The sequence below is a fragment of the Lutra lutra genome, chromosome X, assembly GCF_902655055.1.
Source record: "Lutra lutra chromosome X, mLutLut1.2, whole genome shotgun sequence".
Taxonomy (NCBI): Eukaryota; Metazoa; Chordata; class Mammalia; order Carnivora; family Mustelidae; genus Lutra; species Lutra lutra.
In genome coordinates, this window is record NC_062296.1 from 17,252,720 (window position 1) to 17,271,175 (window position 18,456).

General features: G+C 44.5%; 1 protein-coding gene across 1 annotated transcript; it reads right to left on the reverse strand.

The window, feature by feature from the left end:
* Positions 1-1,558: 1,558 nt before the first annotated feature.
* CCDC160 (coiled-coil domain containing 160) lies at positions 1,559-10,235 on the reverse strand. The gene is given in 4 exon segments (XM_047716788.1): positions 1,559-2,376; positions 2,379-2,976; positions 8,777-8,834; positions 9,928-10,235. Coding segments are annotated over 2 exon segments (969 nt in total). The 5' UTR covers positions 2,953-2,976; positions 8,777-8,834; positions 9,928-10,235; the 3' UTR covers positions 1,559-1,981.
* Positions 10,236-18,456: the final 8,221 nt, after the last annotated feature.

Below are 18,456 nucleotides of genomic sequence, written 5' to 3' on the forward strand. Positions count from 1 at the left end.
AACACACATACACACTCATGCAATATAAACCAGCTTGTCACTGAAGACTTTAGATGTGTAGTTGGTTGACGGAAATTCTCCTGGAGCAAAGACTCCTTTTTGAAAATTGTAGTCTACTCAGAAAATTGAGCCTAGTGGCTTAACACAATTTGTGCAATATTTTAAACATGTAAGTGGCTCTGTACACTAGCAGTCAAGGACAGAGTCTTTCTGGGGCAAGGACAAAGGGCTACCTTTGAAGGGGATGGTGAGGAAGAGACCGAAACAGGCACATTGTTCCTAGTTTGCTTTTGTGCCTAGACCCTTGGTGGGAAGCCAGGGACCACCAGAAACCCGAAGGCCATCTTCCCTTTCCCGCAGGCTGCCAGCACCCAGGTTAGGCTATCAGGGCCCACCCAGAAGGCACCAAGGATTACTATCTTCCAATTTAGTCTGATCTTCCCAGGCCAGAAACACCCTGCTCAGCCTGTATGTCAGCATAGTCGGCCTCCCTTCAATGGCTTCCCTGACCTTAGGGAATAAAGGAAACAAGAGAAAGGAGAACAAATGACCTCATTTGTTTCCTCTCCTGATTTATTATTGACATGGTATTTGGGGGTGTTCAAACTACAAAAAAAAAAAAAAAAGAGCCTCTGTATATTTCCTTTGAAAGGGGAGGAGTCTGCAAAGAAGTTCCCCCAAGTATTAGAACCAAATGCATCCAATACCATAGGAATTCTACTTCACAGGTACAGTTAGACCAACAAATCAAACCACTGAGAACATCAGAATGGAACAGAATTTGGATGATAGATGCACTCCCTCATTTTACAGATGAGGAATTTTAGGCCTGGAAGGTTAATTAGCTAGTTAATGGCAAAACAGGTCCTAGAACTCAAGTGTCTGGACTCCCAGTTTGGGGATTTCCCATTAGGGAAGACACCTAAGGCCTTACAATTGTAGCTGTAATTACATTTGGCTCATTGGACGTAAAAATACCATGCAAACAGAACTATTACAAGAGGTCTTGATGGTTGAGACAAACAAATGCACAGACTCAATGGGCCTAACATCTCCACCAAAGGACCAAAGCAGGACATTTGTATTCTCTGCAAGTACAAAATTGTCATTGCCCGGGCCCCTGACAGGACCGGATTCCCAGAAAAACCAAGCCAGCTGGCCAACGGCTTACCTAGGTGACATCTTATACCTTTCACCCCAGTCAGGGGCCAGCTGGTGACAAAAACCAGGCAGGAAGCTGGTAAGTTTTCCCTGGTGGAATTTGGGAAGAACTGTGTCAACAACGCCCCTTGCTGGCCAACATGAGAAAATGCAGAAGCTACTGCGGACAAAATCAGGGCTCTGGCAAAGGTCACAGCCGTGTCCCTTAAGTCGTCTCGCAGTCTATGGGAACCTTGGCCAGGTCAAGGGAGAAAGCATGGGGAAAACAGAAGGGGGCGGGGAAGCTGCATTTTTTCCGGAGATGTTTATATGTGGCTAATTAAGGTTGAATCTCAAAGAAAGCAGATACATTTTTAGGGTCCCATTGAGTCTGAACAGGCAGCTATAAGACCCAGAGACGCATGCTATGCTTATACACACAAACAAGATTTTTATTGTTAACATCAACCAACACAGATGGAAGAATATTCACGTGCCAAGGACATATTGCTCACAAGATCACAAAATGGCTGTTGATTTGTATTCATAAATGATTTGGTGAGTCACTACATGTCTTTGAGTGAAGTAGATATATATAAAAAAGAAATTTCTGAAGCTTCATTTCCATTTGGACTCTTGTAATACCGTCATAAGAAAGAGAAAACAGAAGCTATGAAAGTAAGGCTTACACACTTTCACGGATAGCCCGATTCCACCCAAATGAACAACTACCTCCCACCGCCCACATTTTAAGTAGCACACAAAGAAAGCACAAGAAACACTGATTTGGCTCCATGATTTGCCTCATGAAAGGCTTTTTTTTTTTTTTATTTTTTGAGTTTTAAAAAAAATCCTCCGTCAAGCTGTCCAGGGGACTTGATGACGTCACAGAAGCGAAGTGTTTCCTGAGCAACTCTAGGGCCCTGTTGTTTCTGGCTTGCAGGGTCTTCTCAGCTCTCAGCTCGTTCTTGATGGCGCCCAGCTCCCCGCGGATCTTTTCCATCTCTAGCTCATAGAACAGTTTCATCTCTTCTTTCAGGAGTGCGTTTCCGACCTCGGTCTGCCGCTTGAGTTTCCTAACAGCCTCTTTCAAATCTCGGTTCTCTAGGCTCAGCCTGTGGATGAGTTCTTTGGCTTGCTGGAGTTCTTCGGTTAGGTTCTGGACGTTTGTCGCTTTTTCGGAGAGGTCGTTTCTTAAAGCTTGAAGCTCCCAGTCTTTCTTTGAAGTTTCTCCCCTGTTTCCTGGAACTTGAGTGGTTTTGCGGGGACTTCTTTCTTGGAGTTCAAAAGTTCTTTTTCGGCATTTTCAAATTCCTCTTCTATTTTCCTGCATTTCATGTTAAGCTCTTCCAGTTCTTCATTCAAAAGATTCAGGCGAAGTTTGGGAGACATTCCTTCGGTAAATTTTTTCTTTATGTCTGGTCGTGGTAGGATTGGTAATTCCTTTGTACTCCAGGCAGAACGGTCTTCTGTGCTATTAAAGCTTTCTTCGGTCACCACATCCAAATTAGATGAGTCACAGGAGACAGAATTTGTGTCTGCTTCATTCTTTGAAAGGTTTATCTTACTCTCTCTCAAATTTGGTTCTTGTTCTTTTTCGTTTAGTTGAGAAATACATTCTTTCCTCTTAAATTTATTTTCTTCTTGAAACTTTCTACTAGACAAATTAAAAATTCCTTCTATTCTATTGGCCTTATCTAAAGTCGTTTGTTCAGAAGAAGATTCAGGCTGAGAAGCCTCATCTAGAATATCCTGTGCACTAAAAAAAGGAGCAAACATATTCTCCTTCCAGTGTTTTCTTCTAGCATCCATTTCTCCAGGTACGTCGTCCAATTCCTGAAAGACAAAATTTAAAATCAAGGCACACTCTTTACACTGGCAGCTGGTATAATGGGGAGAGCTACCTGTGGTGGTTCACGGGTGAGAGAACCTGTAGCTGAGGAAGGTCGCCCTCTAACTCACGGAGAGTGTTTCCGGTCCCTCTTTTACGAAATGAACACCAGTTAAGTTTCACGGACGCTTCCGGCGCTCAGATTGTCCATTGCTACGCGGTGTAACCAATCAGTGGACACTTGGGGCTATTTACTGTAGAGAAGGCATTAGTATGGGAAAGCAACCGTACACACAAAAATGAACTGCTTCTCCAGAATCAAAGTGATTTCGAATTAACAGCTTCATCATATTAATAGTAGGCGAATACCTGGGCTTCCAAGGCGCTTGATTTTTTTTTTTTCTAGTTCTTTTGCATTGGACTATTTAGTCATTCTTTAAAGTGACTAAAACGTCAGGGCTTAATGCAATGTGAGCTGCTTTTGGTAAAGTATACCATGCAGACTTCCTTCTGAGTAACTCTGCCAAATGCCCTTCTGTCTTGACCTGCAAATTCCTGCTATTCCAGTCTTAGGCTTTGCTTTTAGACAAGACTGCCAAGTGTACAGAATTCTATCCATTTTGACAGCAATTTCATGATGAGAACCAAATGCCAACAAATGAAAATATTCACGCCGTCGAATGTGTTCTTCTTGAGATACTGACTCCAAGCATAGTTTTCAGGTGGAAACATACCATAGCAAATCACAACCGACTTTCCAAGTTTCTAAAAATTAGAGGATATTTATTTGTTCCAAAAGGAATCTTCCCTATTCAAAGAGAATCCATGACACACAGCTTTCCTAGCATACGGAAATATCTGATCGAGTATAACTACTCCCCGGAGCAGGGATAAAGGAGGACCCAAGCACACACACTGAAAGGCCGCTGACATTTGAAACCACCAAACTAGCAACTGCAGCGATTGCCAAAGGGGAAGAAAAAGGAGGGGGTTGCTTTATTCAGCTTATACATTCATTTGCTGCAATGTATTTGTAGCATCGCCGCTGAGAAAAATCAAAGTAGGCCTGCATCTATTTTTCCCATGCACATAAATACAATTTTATCTTGGCAACAGAGAATGGCAATTGCTGTGTTTCTTTTTTAAAGTAATATTTTCCTTACTACTATTAAAGATTATAATGTTATAATATCACTTAGTGTGTAACACATATTTATATAACATTTCATATAATACAAAGATTCTAGTAGTAGTGGAAGCTCTTTGTAGAATTTGGGAAAATACAGAAAACACACACACACACACACACACACACACACAAAAAAAAAAAAAACAAAAGGAATCACCCTCATAATCCTATGGCTCTGAGATAACCACTTTTTGGCATATTATCCCTCCAGGATGTTTCTCAACAACAAGTAGTTTAGACGTTAGATTTCCCTTGCTATGGTGAGAGAGTAAACTTGTTATCTGTGTGTACTGAACATGCCTAATCCCACCCAACAAAGAGGGAAGGTCCTCGTTATCCCCAAGGGTACATTCCCCACTGGCATCTACTTGGTTCTGGGGAAAGGGAAAGACACAGATATTCAGTGAAGGTGTTAGAATGATTGGTTCAAAAGCCATATAAGCCAAGCTTTAAGTTTAGTTAACCAGACCACATTCATAAACAGAGATTTGAAATTCATGGTATTATGTTTGCTATTGAAGCATCATCTCCTTTCTCTTAAAATAGTCCTGACTTTTACTATTCTACTAAATTACCACCCAGAAGCATCTATGCTCTATCTTTCCTTAAAGGGGAAGATCCTCCTAATCCTGGTTTCTCTAGTCCCTTAGAAATATGAATGCAAATGGCTGGGAGTTATCAGGTGCTGGGAAGAGAAAAGAACAGAGGAAAGAGAGAAGACAGTGAAGCTAATTGCCAGTCACCTTTTATAGCATTCGCTGTTTTACCAGACAATTCTGTGAAAGATACAAATGCTTCTAATCAGGCAGCCATGGGAGACAGATTACTATTCCTGTACTTGACTCTGGATTAAAGGCACTAGTGAGATTGATCGGGAAGGGGGGTGTGCAGGGGGCAAGTAAGGGAAGGCCACCGTATCCCCGGAGACAGTGATAATGAGAAATCTGAGATCAAGACCTGGGTACAGAGAAAGGTTAAAACAGAAGAAAACTTTTTTCATTAATAATTTTGCACCTTGAGAAAGTGACTTCTATCTCCAACCCTCCCACATAAATCTCTGGCAAAAAATGTATGTATTTTTTTCTCTTCAATTTCACCACCTTTCTTCCTTGAAGCCTCTGTATCATTTCCTGATACAGTCAGTGCTTTTCAAAGGACTGGGAAGAGTCCATTTACTTTATAACTGAGGCTTAGAGAAGTCAGGTGACTTGACCAAGTCCACACAGCCTGTAGTGGTAAAACGGAGACCCTGATGTCCAGGTCAGTGTTTTGCTCTAAAATTCTCTTTATTCTTTGGCTGGTTTCATTCCACAAACTGAAAGAAAACAACCCACTACTTTCAGAGCTTAGGTACTTTTTTTAAATGGTCACAAAAGGAAAGAGGAAAAATGAAGGGGGGAGGGTAAGGAGAATTGCATGTCACATATCAAAGGACAGAAAGAGAAAGGTCTGAAAAGCCTTCTGGAATTTCCCTCCCATGGCTTACACAGGACAGGGTCAAGGGGTCTCTGAGCTGCCTGCCTTTCTTTCTTTCTTTCTTTCTTTCTTTCTTTCTTTCTTTCTTTCCTTCTCTTTCCTCCTTTCTCTCTTTCTCTTTTTCCTCTTTCATTGGCAAGTTATTCTTCAAGGGCTTGTTCCCAAATCTAGTCACAGAGTATGGCAATGCCCAGACTGGGGGGTAAAAGCTGCCAGTCTCATTTTCTCTTCCCAAACTGCACTGTTTGTTTTTTATGCAGAGCAAGTATGACATTAGTATTCTCTGGCAAGGACAAGGAATATGCTTTGAAACAATGACACTCCTCTACCCTGCCAGGGCAGCCATTTTGCTCTCAATAAACTTGATTGGGTAATAGGGCAAATCAAACCAGAAGCCATTACTGAAAGTATAAGCATGTGTTTTTAGTGGATCAATTGTGAGCGTTTATTACTGTAACTACCTACCCAACACTACATTGGCCACTGAAGGACTAAAGGGTAAGGGAAGGAGGTCCAAGAGAGATGAAAAATTTCAAGAAACAAACAAGCCAGAACACAGGAAAACAATCCGAAGTCATGTGGCAAAAAATAACATTAATGGTCCTCTAAGACAGCAATCCCCCAGAAATCCTTGGGACTGCACTGTTAAGACAAGGGTGTCCCTAATATGGCTCCATCTACTCCCTTGTGCCTGACATAAATTAATAATAGACTCCTGATTGTTCTAGTTAGTGTCTCTCTGAAAACATCACCATTTATCCTCTGGTGACTTTCTTTTTTGGTGGCAAAGTAGTGGGGCATTTGGGTGGAGAGTAAGGGATCTCCTGACTTAAGGAAGTAGTTTATATTCATTTAAGAATTTGGGAACCACTGATAAGAGAAATTGCAAATAAATGTATAATGTAACGTGATGTCACATAAAAGAATTGTTCAGAGCTAAGCAAAGAATGATCATTTATTATGGATCTTCAGACAAACCATTCCATAAAAATCTCAGGCGAATACACAGCTACCCTCAAATAGCTCCAGAAAATAATGCACAGCTATTTGCTGTGAAAGGAGAAACCCACAAAACCATCTCATTTCCATTTTCAAGGTAGGGGGCCCTGGGGAATAGACTCATATTAACGTGGGTAAGTGGTTAACTATGTGAAATCTAATTATTTGTTTTCTAAAATATTCCTTTTTAAAATCACATGCTTTAGGGAAATTTGCTAAGCTAAAAATCAAAGACTTTTTTTTTTCCGTTGCCTTATCTCATTTACATTGGAATTTGATTTCGAACTTTCAGGACCAACTCTTTTGCATAAATCTACATCTGTCTGCAAAATGCGATCATTCTTCCAGGCGGGGGTAGGCAGGGACTGGGAAAGAGTTCTGGAAAACCTCCAGAGGCTTCCCCCACCCCCTCGCCCCGCCAGAGTGCTTCGTCGTCGCAAACTTCATAAATTGGGAATGGCGGTTGCAAAAGGTCCTCTCCAACCTGGGATGGTCAAACTGCTGTCAGGGCCCTCAGCCCCCTAAGCCAGCCTCCACTAGAGGCGTGGCTTGTAGTTACAGCTCAGGGGCAGCAAGGGGAAGACAAAGGGCCCTTCTTAGTGCAGGGAACTTTTCCCCATTATTCTTGGATGGTTTCAGTTCTTCCAACCCTCAGAAAAACTGCTTGGCCAAAATAAGGAAGGAGGAAAAAAAAAAGTCTGCTACAAAGAAAGTCACTGGCCTGGCTTCTTTGCTCGATTGTCTGATCTGTTCTCACTTAAAAGCAGTAGTTCTCGGCCTTTTTTTTCTGCCTCCACTGTTCCCAGGCACAAAGCACTACCATCATTACCGTCTCTCCTTATTGGAGAAAATTCTCGCCCCTCTAGGGGAACTTCTACATTGTCCACCCTCTTGAGAATCACTGGCTCGCAGAAAAATGTTAAATACCAAAATGAGGACCCAAATGAAGTGCCCAAAGTCAGGGTGGGGGAACACGTTGTTAGCGTGCAGAACTGTGGGGACGAAGGAAAAGGAAGTTCTCGCGAAAGGAACGGAGTGTGAAGATGATAGTGAAAGAATCTTGAGGGGTGGCAGACATCTTGACTCCCACACTTTAGAACAATGAGAAAATTACCTTTTGTGAGTCTCAGTTTCTCCAGGTATAAAATAGGGACAATGTATACCCATTTCACAGGTGGTTAAGAGAAACGAATAAAACCCTAACCGGAAGCAACTGTAAAGTCCCCTGTAAACAACAGGTTTTGTTCTTTTTTAGATTTTCCTTCCCCTCCCTTGGAACAGAAACCAGCCAGTCAAACAACCCAACCCTTCTCCAAAGAGAAGTGCTCCAAAGTTGCCAGCGGGAAGTTATCACACCCCAGAAAGAGTCAGCTTGGGGGGAAAAATGTAGGTGCTATTAAAACAAGCAGTGAGGACCCTAAACTCAAATCTTATATTAATTTGGGGGAAAGTCAGCCCCAAATCCCGAAGGTGGCAGATGCCCCCACATTTCTGAAACCAAAGTGGTTCTAAGGTAGTTTTTTCCACAACTGAAGATATTTTCATTTTATCTCCAGTTGCTTTGTCCAGAACTTTCCAAATGCCCCAGTGTTTTTCAGAGCCGCCAATAACTCCTTAGAAATATCACAGTTGGGAGTACCAGTTTGAAGATTAGCAAGGATGACTCTGCACTCTTGATTTTTTTTCCCAGGCTGCTCCCACAGCATTTCATCATACTTTTGCTTCACTGATACATTGTGATCTCCTGGCATCTTACTCATCTTTGTTTCTCTATACACAGTAGCCACCAACAAATATCTCTTGAATGTATGAGCCTTGATATTCTTCCTAAAAATTCTATAATGCTGTGATTCTAACCAAGTTTTTATACAGTCTTATAACTTCTCCACTGGTGTATGCAATAGTATTTTGGGGGACACGGTAGGAAAAGGACTTTTATTTTTTTCCCCTCAAAGTTTATTTGGCTTAGTTAAAGCCCCCAGGACCCTTTCTCTTTTGTATTTTCATGAGGCTTTTTTGAGAGTGTACCGACAGTGCAGATGAACGATCTAGTTTCGAGGTTGAAGACTTGATGTTGGGTGAGGCTCTGGGCTTCTGAACACCAACAGTAACAAGATACCAGCCCGCACAACTGTACTTACACTCTCCGACGTCCAAGGTCTTCTATCAGATGCCGCTGTTCTCCTTCTCCAGTTTGAACTGAAAATAAAATCCCCACAGCATAATTAGAAAATATAATTAACTAGAATGCCCAAATCCGTGTTTATATCCGAGATGCAGCTTAAAACGACAAGTGATATACTTAGAATGCCGTGTGGCCTATCTAAAATGTGATGCCAGACACTTTGAAGCAAGTTTTCTTTTTAACTTGCCAACCCACTTGCCCAACTGTTACACCACCACGCCTTCCGTCCCCAAGCAGTGCAAATATCAAACAGGACAAGAATCATGGTGGTAGGTATTGCATAGGGTGTCTTCCAGCCTCCCAGCCTTTAGCACCTACTGAACAAATGAGCCACGGCTGGTGGCCGAGGGAGCATGCTTGTTATTAATGAGCGTGCCAAGAGCCACGTTAGCAGAAGGCTGGAGCCTAGGCCTTGCCTTCCTCCCCCAGAGTCCGGTTAATTTGTGAAATCGGTAAAAAAGGAAAGTGATCTCGATTTTTTGCTTCAATCTCTCAGGGTCCTAACATTTGAGCCAAGTGCTCACTTCACGGGACAGACAGATTGTCTCCCCTATTGTTTGGCAGATACTGAGAGTGAAGCAAAGTACCATTGAAAACTGGGCCCTGGAAACGGTTTTGACCCTCCAATTCTTTGTTATTAGTGTGAAACTATTCCTCGTACAAGAAAAGATACGGAGTCACCTTAATTCCAAAGGCTGAGTACTTTATTAGTATGGAAGTCACATTCTTGCTCTAAAGCTGTATCTGTGCATGCATAGTTTGGGGGTTTTCTCCGTAAATGGTTAACAAACTCCTGCCATCGCTGCTTCCAGTGGGGAGAAGGGGGCTCGGGTCTGGGCGGTCCCTCCCACCTCCCCTGTCCCTACTCCCTGGCGGGTGGAGTTGGGGGAGGTGGAAGGGACAGCGGGCGAGGCCTGACCCCACTCCTCCTTCCGCACCCCACTCCCACACCCTGTTCCCCTGGCTCCCCAGGCGCTCAGAGGAGAGCAGAGAGCCGCAGTGGGGGGGGGGGGTTCCCCGAGGTTGGGGCGGGGACCGGGTGTCTCGGCCGGGGGTCCCTCAGCGGGGTGTCCGGGGAAGCCCCGGCGCTCCCGCGCGCAGACGTACCTGGAGACGTGGGTGCGGTCCGGCGGGCCCTGGCCCCTCTTCCCCGAAGCCAGCCACCACCGGCGGGCGGCAGCCCTGGGCTCGGCACTGGCCACCGCGACCCGGCCCGGCCGGCGCGGGATAGAGCCTCTGCAGTGCAGCGCCAGCGCGGGCCGCGCCGTTGCCTAGCAACCGGCCGGCCGGATTTAAAGGGACCGGGGCGCCGGGGCCCGGCGCCGCGCGCCGGCCGCTGCCTGCCGCCAGTCGGAGCCCGCCCGGGCTCTGAGCATGCCCGGTGGGGCGGGCACAGCGGGCGGCGGCGGCCCGCCGGCGATGGGAGCTCGATCGGCCGAGGGCTGAGTCCGGCTGGGAAGGGGCGAGAAAGTGCGAGGCGGCCCCACCCACCGAGGGCTTATTACGAAGGGTCTGGGTGACTCACAAAGCCACCTGGACTGGGCCACTGTGCGGGGAGGGGGGCGTGGCGCAGGGCTCATCTCCAGGCCTGCGGTCTCGCAGCCTGACTTTGGAGAGGGTTAGGTCTGGAAAGTGGCCTCGGTGCGCTTCAGGGTCCCTGACAATGTAGCAATGCACCCTACCGCCCACCCCTACGCTCACCCCCACGCTCACCCCTGCGCCTCTGCACCTTGGTCTGGCCGGAATTTCTGCCTCTGGCCAGGGTTCTAAGGCCCCGTGTCGGGAGAGCATTGTCCCCCATTGTTCCCCAGGGGGAGGCTGGGCTTGCGTCTCTCTGGTAGCTCAGGAACTTCCCCAAAGCACTGCTGCACCCATCTGAGCGTGAAAATCTACTGGGGCACCCTCAGTCCTACACCACTGCTCTCTTCTAGCCTCAAAGTTTGCTCCTGACTTCCGGCATTTGACTTGGGGTGGGTGGGGACAAGCCCATGTTCTTCATTATGTTAGAGACTCGAGTCCTGCATTTGGTTGAATAAATAAATGTTCTTTTCACACTGGGATTAGCCCGGTTGCCCGTTGCTGATTCTACCATCGCTAAGTTGGTCACACACACTGATAACACACTGTGGCTCTGGTCCCATGTGGACCCAGCTGGGCCTGACCAAACGATAGACCCCGCAAAGGCTATGGGGCCTGGAACAGAGCGGGACTGAGGGGTTCAAGATTGTTATAACTGTGACTTTTAGGGGCTCCTGGGTGGCTCAGTCGGTTAAGGGTCTGCCTTCAGCTCAGGTCAGGATCCCAGGGTCCTGAGATCGAGGCCCACATAGGGCTCCCTGCGTTGTGGGGAGGTTGCTTCTCCCTCTGCCTTCTCTCTCTCTGTCCTTCATGAATAAATAAATAATCTTTTTTTTTTTTTAACCTGTGACTTTTAGAAAAGCTCCTCCCTATTTACTAGAAATGAAACATTGGCTCTGAAATCTCAAGTGAAAGGTTTAAACACAGTTGGAAAAGGGACTGTCAAATTTCTCCAGACCCAGCAAGGGACTGATTTAGAAACAGTGCCAGGGGGGCGCCTGGGTGGCTCAGTCGCAGGGCGTCTGCCTTCAGCTCAGGTCACCATCCCAGTGTCCTGGAATCCAGCCCCACATCGGGCTCCTTGCTCAGTGGGAAGTCTGCTTCTCCCTCTCCCACTCCCCCTGCTTGTGTTCCCTCTCTAGCTGTGTTTATCTCTGCTGGATAAATAAAATCTTTATAAAAGAAAGCAAGCAAGCAAGCCAGGATACATTTCGAAACTTCAAAACTTCTTGAGAACCGGATCTAACAGGTGTTTGGGAGCTGGTGAAGTTGTATTCAGAAGCCCCGAGGCCTAGTTCTCAGTCTCCTTTTTCCTCCTTAGAGAACCAGTGTCAACAAGGGTTTGAAGCAGGAAGAGGCCTAATGTCATGGGTGTTTTGTTACGGACACTGTCAGAAGTAGTTTGTGGGATTCTGACAAAACCTCTTTTCTCCATACTAAGTCTCTACATTGCCTTGCATTTATCATTTCTGTTTTAATTATTTTAAAAGGGTTGCACTTATTTTTGCTTGACATAGGATCCCTTATTAATGTACTAAAAGAATCTTAATAGCTCTGTGCCTCAGTTTTCTTGTTTGTACAATGGGAATAATAATTGTGCCTAGCTCTGGAGTGTTGTGAGGATTAAGTAAATTAATACTTTCAAAACCTTTAGCGGCGCCTGGGTGGCTCGGTGGGTTAAAGCCTCTGCCTTCAGCTCAGGTCATGATCCCAGGGTCTTGGGATGGAGCCCTGCATCGGGCTCTCTGCTTAGCAGGGAGCCTGCTTCCTCCTCTCTCTCTGCCTGCCTCTCTGCCTACTTGTGATCTCTGTCTGCCAAATAAATAAAAAATAAATAAAATCTTAAAAAAAAACCTTTAGAGCAATGCCTGACACATAGTAACCCCTATATAAATATTTGCTATCAGGGTTAGTACTAGTCATCCTCTTTTATAAATTTATTACCCTCCTAAAAATATAAATATAAGCACACAGATGGTGCTAGCTTAGAGTGTGCTCTAGGAAGGGGATTCTGAAATCTCAAGACTCAAAATTCCAAATCTTTATTTCAGATGGAGTCCCAGACTCCCCTTAGGCAACCCCACTCCACTCTCATATCCCTGAAAAAATGCACAAGGGGTTACTTCGGTCTTGCTGTATTTCTATTTTTAAATATGGTGGGTCACTTTTTTTATGTACTCAAAGTATCAAATGGCAGAAAATCAACAACAGAGAGGACAGAGAGTTCTGTACTCAAGGCTACTGCAGACTTGGAGATCGGTTCTCAAATATGGAAGGCAGAAAACAGTTTACTATCCTCTGGAAACTAATCAATACCAAGGCAACAAGGCACCTGGTAATAATAGAATCATACGGTCATAGGATGGAGCTCAATTTTCTTGTTTTACCAAGTAGCATGTTGAGACCTAGAGAAATAATGTGATTTACCCTTTGATCACACAGCAAAACAAGCTTCTTTTCACTTCCCTGATGAATGATCCTTGTTTGAATAGCCTCAAACCTGGGATATTTGAGGCAATGAAAAAATATACACTGATGGGTGTATATTGTATGTTGATAAGTATTTAAATTATTCAGGCAGAGAAGAATGGCCAACATTTCTTACACCCCATGACCTATATATTGGCAGATTCTGTTGGCTCTATCTTCATAATGTACCCAGAATCTGATGTTTCTCACCATCTCCACCATTACCACCCTGATCCTGGACCCCGCCATCTCTTGTCTAGACTGTTCCAGCGGCCTCCTAGCTGCTTCTACCTTTGTCCACTGTATTAGCCTCCTATGGCTCCTGCATCAAAGTGTCACAACCTGGATGGCTTAAAACAGCAGACCCGGTCTCTCACCGTGCTGGAGGCCAAAGACTGAAATCAAGGTGTGTGCAGGGATGATTCCATCCAGACACTCTGGGAGACAGTCTGTCTCTCCTAACTTCTAGCTGTTGCTACCCATCTGTGGCCTTCTTTGGCTTGTAGACACATCACGCCAGTCTCTGCCTCTGTCTGTACATGGCGTTCTCCCTGGGTACCTGTGTGTTTTCATATAGCTGTCTTCTCTTTTTGTATGTCTGTGTGCCCAAATTCCCTTCCTCTTATAACAACATCCATGGGGCGCCTGGGTGGCTCAGTGGATTAAAGACTCTGCCTTCAGCTCAGGTCACGATCCCAGGGTCCTAGGGTCAAGCCCCACATCAGACTCTCTGCTCTGCAGGGAGCCTGCTTCCCTCTCTCTTTGCTTGCCTCACTGCTTACTTGTGATCTCTGTCAAATAAACAAACAAAATATTTTTTTAAAAAAAGAACTTAAAAAAAAATAAGAACATCCATTATTGAATTAGGGCCCACTTTAATCCAATATGACCTCACCTTAACTTCATTAAATCCACAGAAACCCTAGTTCTAATAAGGGCACATTCACAGGTACTGAAGGGTAAGAATTTGAGCTTCTCTTTCTGGGAGGGACACAATTCAACTTACAACACAGCCACCATCGACTCTCTACACACATCCAGAGAGACAGTTATAAACCATTAAGTTAGATCATGTTACCACTTTGCTCAGGATTCTACAAAGGTTCTTGATTTTTCTTAGTGAGAGAGAGAGAAAGAGAGAGAGAATGAATGAGGGGAGGGGTAGAGGAGTGGGAGAGAGAATCTTAAACAGGCTCTGTGCTCAGCGAGGAGCCCAACGCAGTACTACATCTCACGACCCCAGAATCATGACCTGAGCCGAAATCAAGATGGACACTTAACCAACTGAGCCCCCCACGTGCCCCAAAGGATCTCAGCGTGACTTGCAATAAAAATTAAAATCCCTATTTAACTAGCCCTACAAGATTTGCATTGAGAATCCTCCTAATTTCTCTCTTCCTTTTCTTAAATTTCTCCCAATGCCTGTTTATTCAAGTAATGATCGCTGTGCACTTCAATGTGTCTAAAATTGGGCTATGTGCTAGATGTATTCGGATAGCCAAATGTGATCAGTGCAGAGAAGGAAGTACTTACAAAATGAGGATGGGCTCAGGGCGCCTGGGTGGCTCAGTCAGTTAAGTGTCATGATCCCAGGGTCCCTAGGACTGAGCCCCAAATTGTGCTCCCTGCTCAGTGGGGAGTCTGCTTCTCTCTCTCTCTCTGCCCTCCCCTTGTCCTCCTCCCCTGCACCCTGCTTGCTCACTCTCTCTCATGCTCTCTCTCAAATGAATAAAATCTACTTAAAAAATTAGGATGGACCCAAATGAAGCAGTGGCCAATCAGATAGGAAAGGGGTTTGAGACAAGGAATTCTTTTTTTTTTTAAGATGTTATTTATTTATTTGGCACACACAGAGAGAGAGAGAGAGACAGCGAGAGAGGGAACACAAGCAGGGCGGGTGGGAGAGGGAGAAGCAGGCTCCCTGCTGAGTAAGGAGCCTGATGTGGGGCTCGATCCCGGGACCCTGGGATCATGACCTGAGCTGAAGGCAGATGCTTAACCCACTGAGCCACCCTGGCGCCCCTGAGTCAAGGAATTCTTAAGCCCCTTAGAAGTTGAACCAACTGAACTGGTCTGGAAAGATGACTAGTGCTCCTCCAGGCACAGAAGTGTGAAAGCGCACAACAGTTTGGAAAATCCAAAATAATTCAGATTTCCTGGAGCTTAAAGTGGGGGCAGTGGGTGGGGGCAGCCAGAGGGAGAGTAAGAGCAAAATGTCATACTTGTCAGTGAAAATGATTTTGGTTTAACAAATTGAAATATGTGAAGATCCAAATGGAGGCATTCATGTGGTGGCTTTACCTGACAAAATCATTTAGTTTGAGTCACAAAATTTTTATTGATTTATCTGCAACATGTCAGGTAGTGTGCTAAGTACTGGCCGCTCAACAATTAGTAAGATCAACCAGCCCCAAGCACAAGAAACATGAAGAAAACTACACCAAGACATATGATAAGCACATTGCTTGAAACCAAAGAGAAAAATCTTAAAAGGAGCCAGAAGGAAAAAAAAAAAAGATAGGAGATTTCTCATCAGAAAAAGGACAAGCCAGCAGACAGTGGAACATCTTTACAGTAGTGAAAGAAAAAAAAAAAGTCAACCTAGACTTCTTCACCCAGTAAATAGATCTTTCAAAACAAAGGCAAAATAAAGATTTTTTTTTTCAGATATATGAAAGCCGAAAGAGTTCAACGCCAAGAGACCTGAACCCCAAGAAATGTTAAAGGAAGTCCTTCAGGCCTCATATAGGATGAAAATCTGGATTTATATGGGGGTGGCTGGCTGGCTCAGTCAGAAGAGCATACGACTCTTGGTCTTGAGGTCGTAAGTTCCAGTCCCACACTGGGTGTAAAGAGTCCTTAAACATAAAATCTTAACAAAAATCTGGATCTATACAAAGACATGCAGAGCCTGCTTCCTCCTCTCTCTCTCTGCCTGCCTCTCTGCCTACTTGTGATCTCTGTCTGTCAAATAAATAAATAAAATTTTCAAAAATGATCAATATTTTATGGGTTTGTAGCATAAGCAGAAGAAAAGTATATGACAAAGACAGCCCAAATGTTGGGAGGCACTTAAGGGAAACACAGTATTGCAAGGTTCTTGTACTATATGGGAGGGATACATAGCACTTGAAGGTTTCAATATGCACAGATATCAGTTACCATAGTTTAGTTAAATAACGCCAGTCTCTCAACAACACAGTTCCATTGTCATTACCATCCTGTATTAACTGTGAGTAATCGCGGAAGGTAGTCTTTGCCGCTGTCTTTTCAGTCCACAAAAAACGAGGTAATTGATGGATGTGGGTCACGATCACCAACCAATCACGTCACTTCTTTCAAAGCTTGTTGGCCACTGGTCAGTTCATGCACAGACAGCAAAGGGGGCACTTCTGTGGACTCCATGAATCCCAGTGATAAAAGCCAAGTGACATTTTATAAAAAAAATGAGAGAATTGACTAACAATTCTTCTGCAAGTGGACGTTCAGTTGTCCCAGTACCATCAACTAGACGTTACGTTATACGACTTGATTTAAAACTGACCAAATAACAAAACCAGCCTACAAAAAAATTTTGTACCTTTTTCATGTATTTTACTTTTTTGCCTTTCTTTGCTGTTTCCCAAATAATTTATTTTTATTTTTTTTAAGATTTCACTTATTTACTTGACAGAGAGAAAGAGACAGTGACAGAGGGAACTCAAGCAGAGGGAGTGGGAGAGGGAGAAGCAGGCTCCCCACTGAGTAGGGAGCCCCATGCGGGGCTCGATCCCAGGACCCTGGGATCATGACCTGAGCTGAAGGCAGAGGCTTAACCAACTGAGCCACCCAGGTGCCCCTACATAATTTCTTTTTTTTTTTTTTTTAGATTTTATTTATTTATTTGTCAGAGAGAGAGAGGGAGAGAGAGCAAGCACAGGCAGACAGAATGGCAGGCAGAGGCAGAGGGAGAAGCAGGCTCCCCGACGAGCAAGGAGCCCGATGTGGGACTCGATCCCAGGACGCTGGGATCATGACCTGAGCCGAAGGCAGCCGCTCAACCAACTGAGCCACCCAGGCGTCCCCATAATTTCTTTTTTAAAGTGAGATTATTGACATATAACATTATATTAGTTTCAGGTGTACAATACACATTTGTGTATATTGTGATATGATCGCCACAATAAGTCTAGTTGACATCTGCTGTTACCACACAGTGACAAATTTTTTTTCTTGTGATCAGAACTTTCAGTTCTCTTAGAAACAATTTTTTCCTGAAATGTCCTCCAGTTCACGAATTGTCTAATTAATTGGGTCTAATCTGCTCTTAATCTCTTCAATTGAGTTCTTAATTTCAATCATGATTTTTTTTAACTCCTAGAAGTTTGATGAAATAATTTTTCAAGTATCTCTAGAATTCTTTAGAAATCCTTGTTCCCCACACACATTTTTATTTATTTAAACATAGTAAGCATAGTTCTTTATATTCTGTGTTTAATAAATCCAGTATCTAGGGGCACCTGGCTGGCTCAGTCAGTAGAGTGTGTGACTCTTGATCTCAGGGCTGTGGGTTCAAGTCCATTGGGCATGGAGCCTACTTAAATACATACATGCAATGCATATATACATAAAGAAATACATACATGAATAATAATTCCAGCATTTAAATTATTTAAGGATATGGCTCTGCTGTCGGCTACTTTTGCCAGTTCTCACTTGCGGTAATTCAGTTCTTTGTTCGGCTATTAACTTTTGTAAGCTGCACGCTTTCCTTATAAAATGATGTGAATATATTCTTGAGATCTAGGACAGAGGTGAATTTCCTCAGCACAGGATCTCTGCTTGCTTTTGCTGAGCGTCTGGAAACATTCACAGGCCAGGATCACTTTAAATTTATGGCTAGACATTTCTGGAGTCACCCAGGCAGTGGGAATTAGGGCAACATGATGACAGCTTCTGGGCCAATATTTTCCTCTGTCCTGCTTGGCACCACCAAGGCAATATTCCTTTTTAGTTCCCCGGGGGAGTGGGTGGGAGAGCAAATTCCATTCTACTTCACAATGGTTTATTCCATTTGGACACACATTTAATGGGAAGAGGACTTCTATTAGACTTTCCACCTTTAATCGGTTTCTGGGGGAGCACCTGGGTGGCTCAGTGGGTTAAAGCCTCTGTCTTCAGCTCAGGTCATGATCCCAGGGTCCTGGGATCGAGCCCCACCTCGGGCTCCTTCCTCACTGGGTAGTCTGCTTCTCCCTCTCCTCACCCCCAGCTCGTGCTCTATCTCTCTCTCAAACAGATGAACAGATTTTATTTATTTATCTGGGACAGAGGGAGCGGGGATGGGCAGAGCGAGAGGGAGAAAGAATCTGAAGCCGACTCTGCACTGAGTGCAGAGCCCCGCGTGGGGCTTGGTCCCACAACCATGAGGTCATGATATGAGCCAAAACCAAGAGTTGGACACTTAACCAACTGAGCTACCCAGGCGCCCCTGTTTTCTTATGTATTAATGAGCACTTTTTGTTGTCTTCAGCAGTGATGACATGCTAGAAACAAACCCACTTCCTCTTCTTTGGTCCACTTCAACATAGCTTCTGGGTCCACTACAAC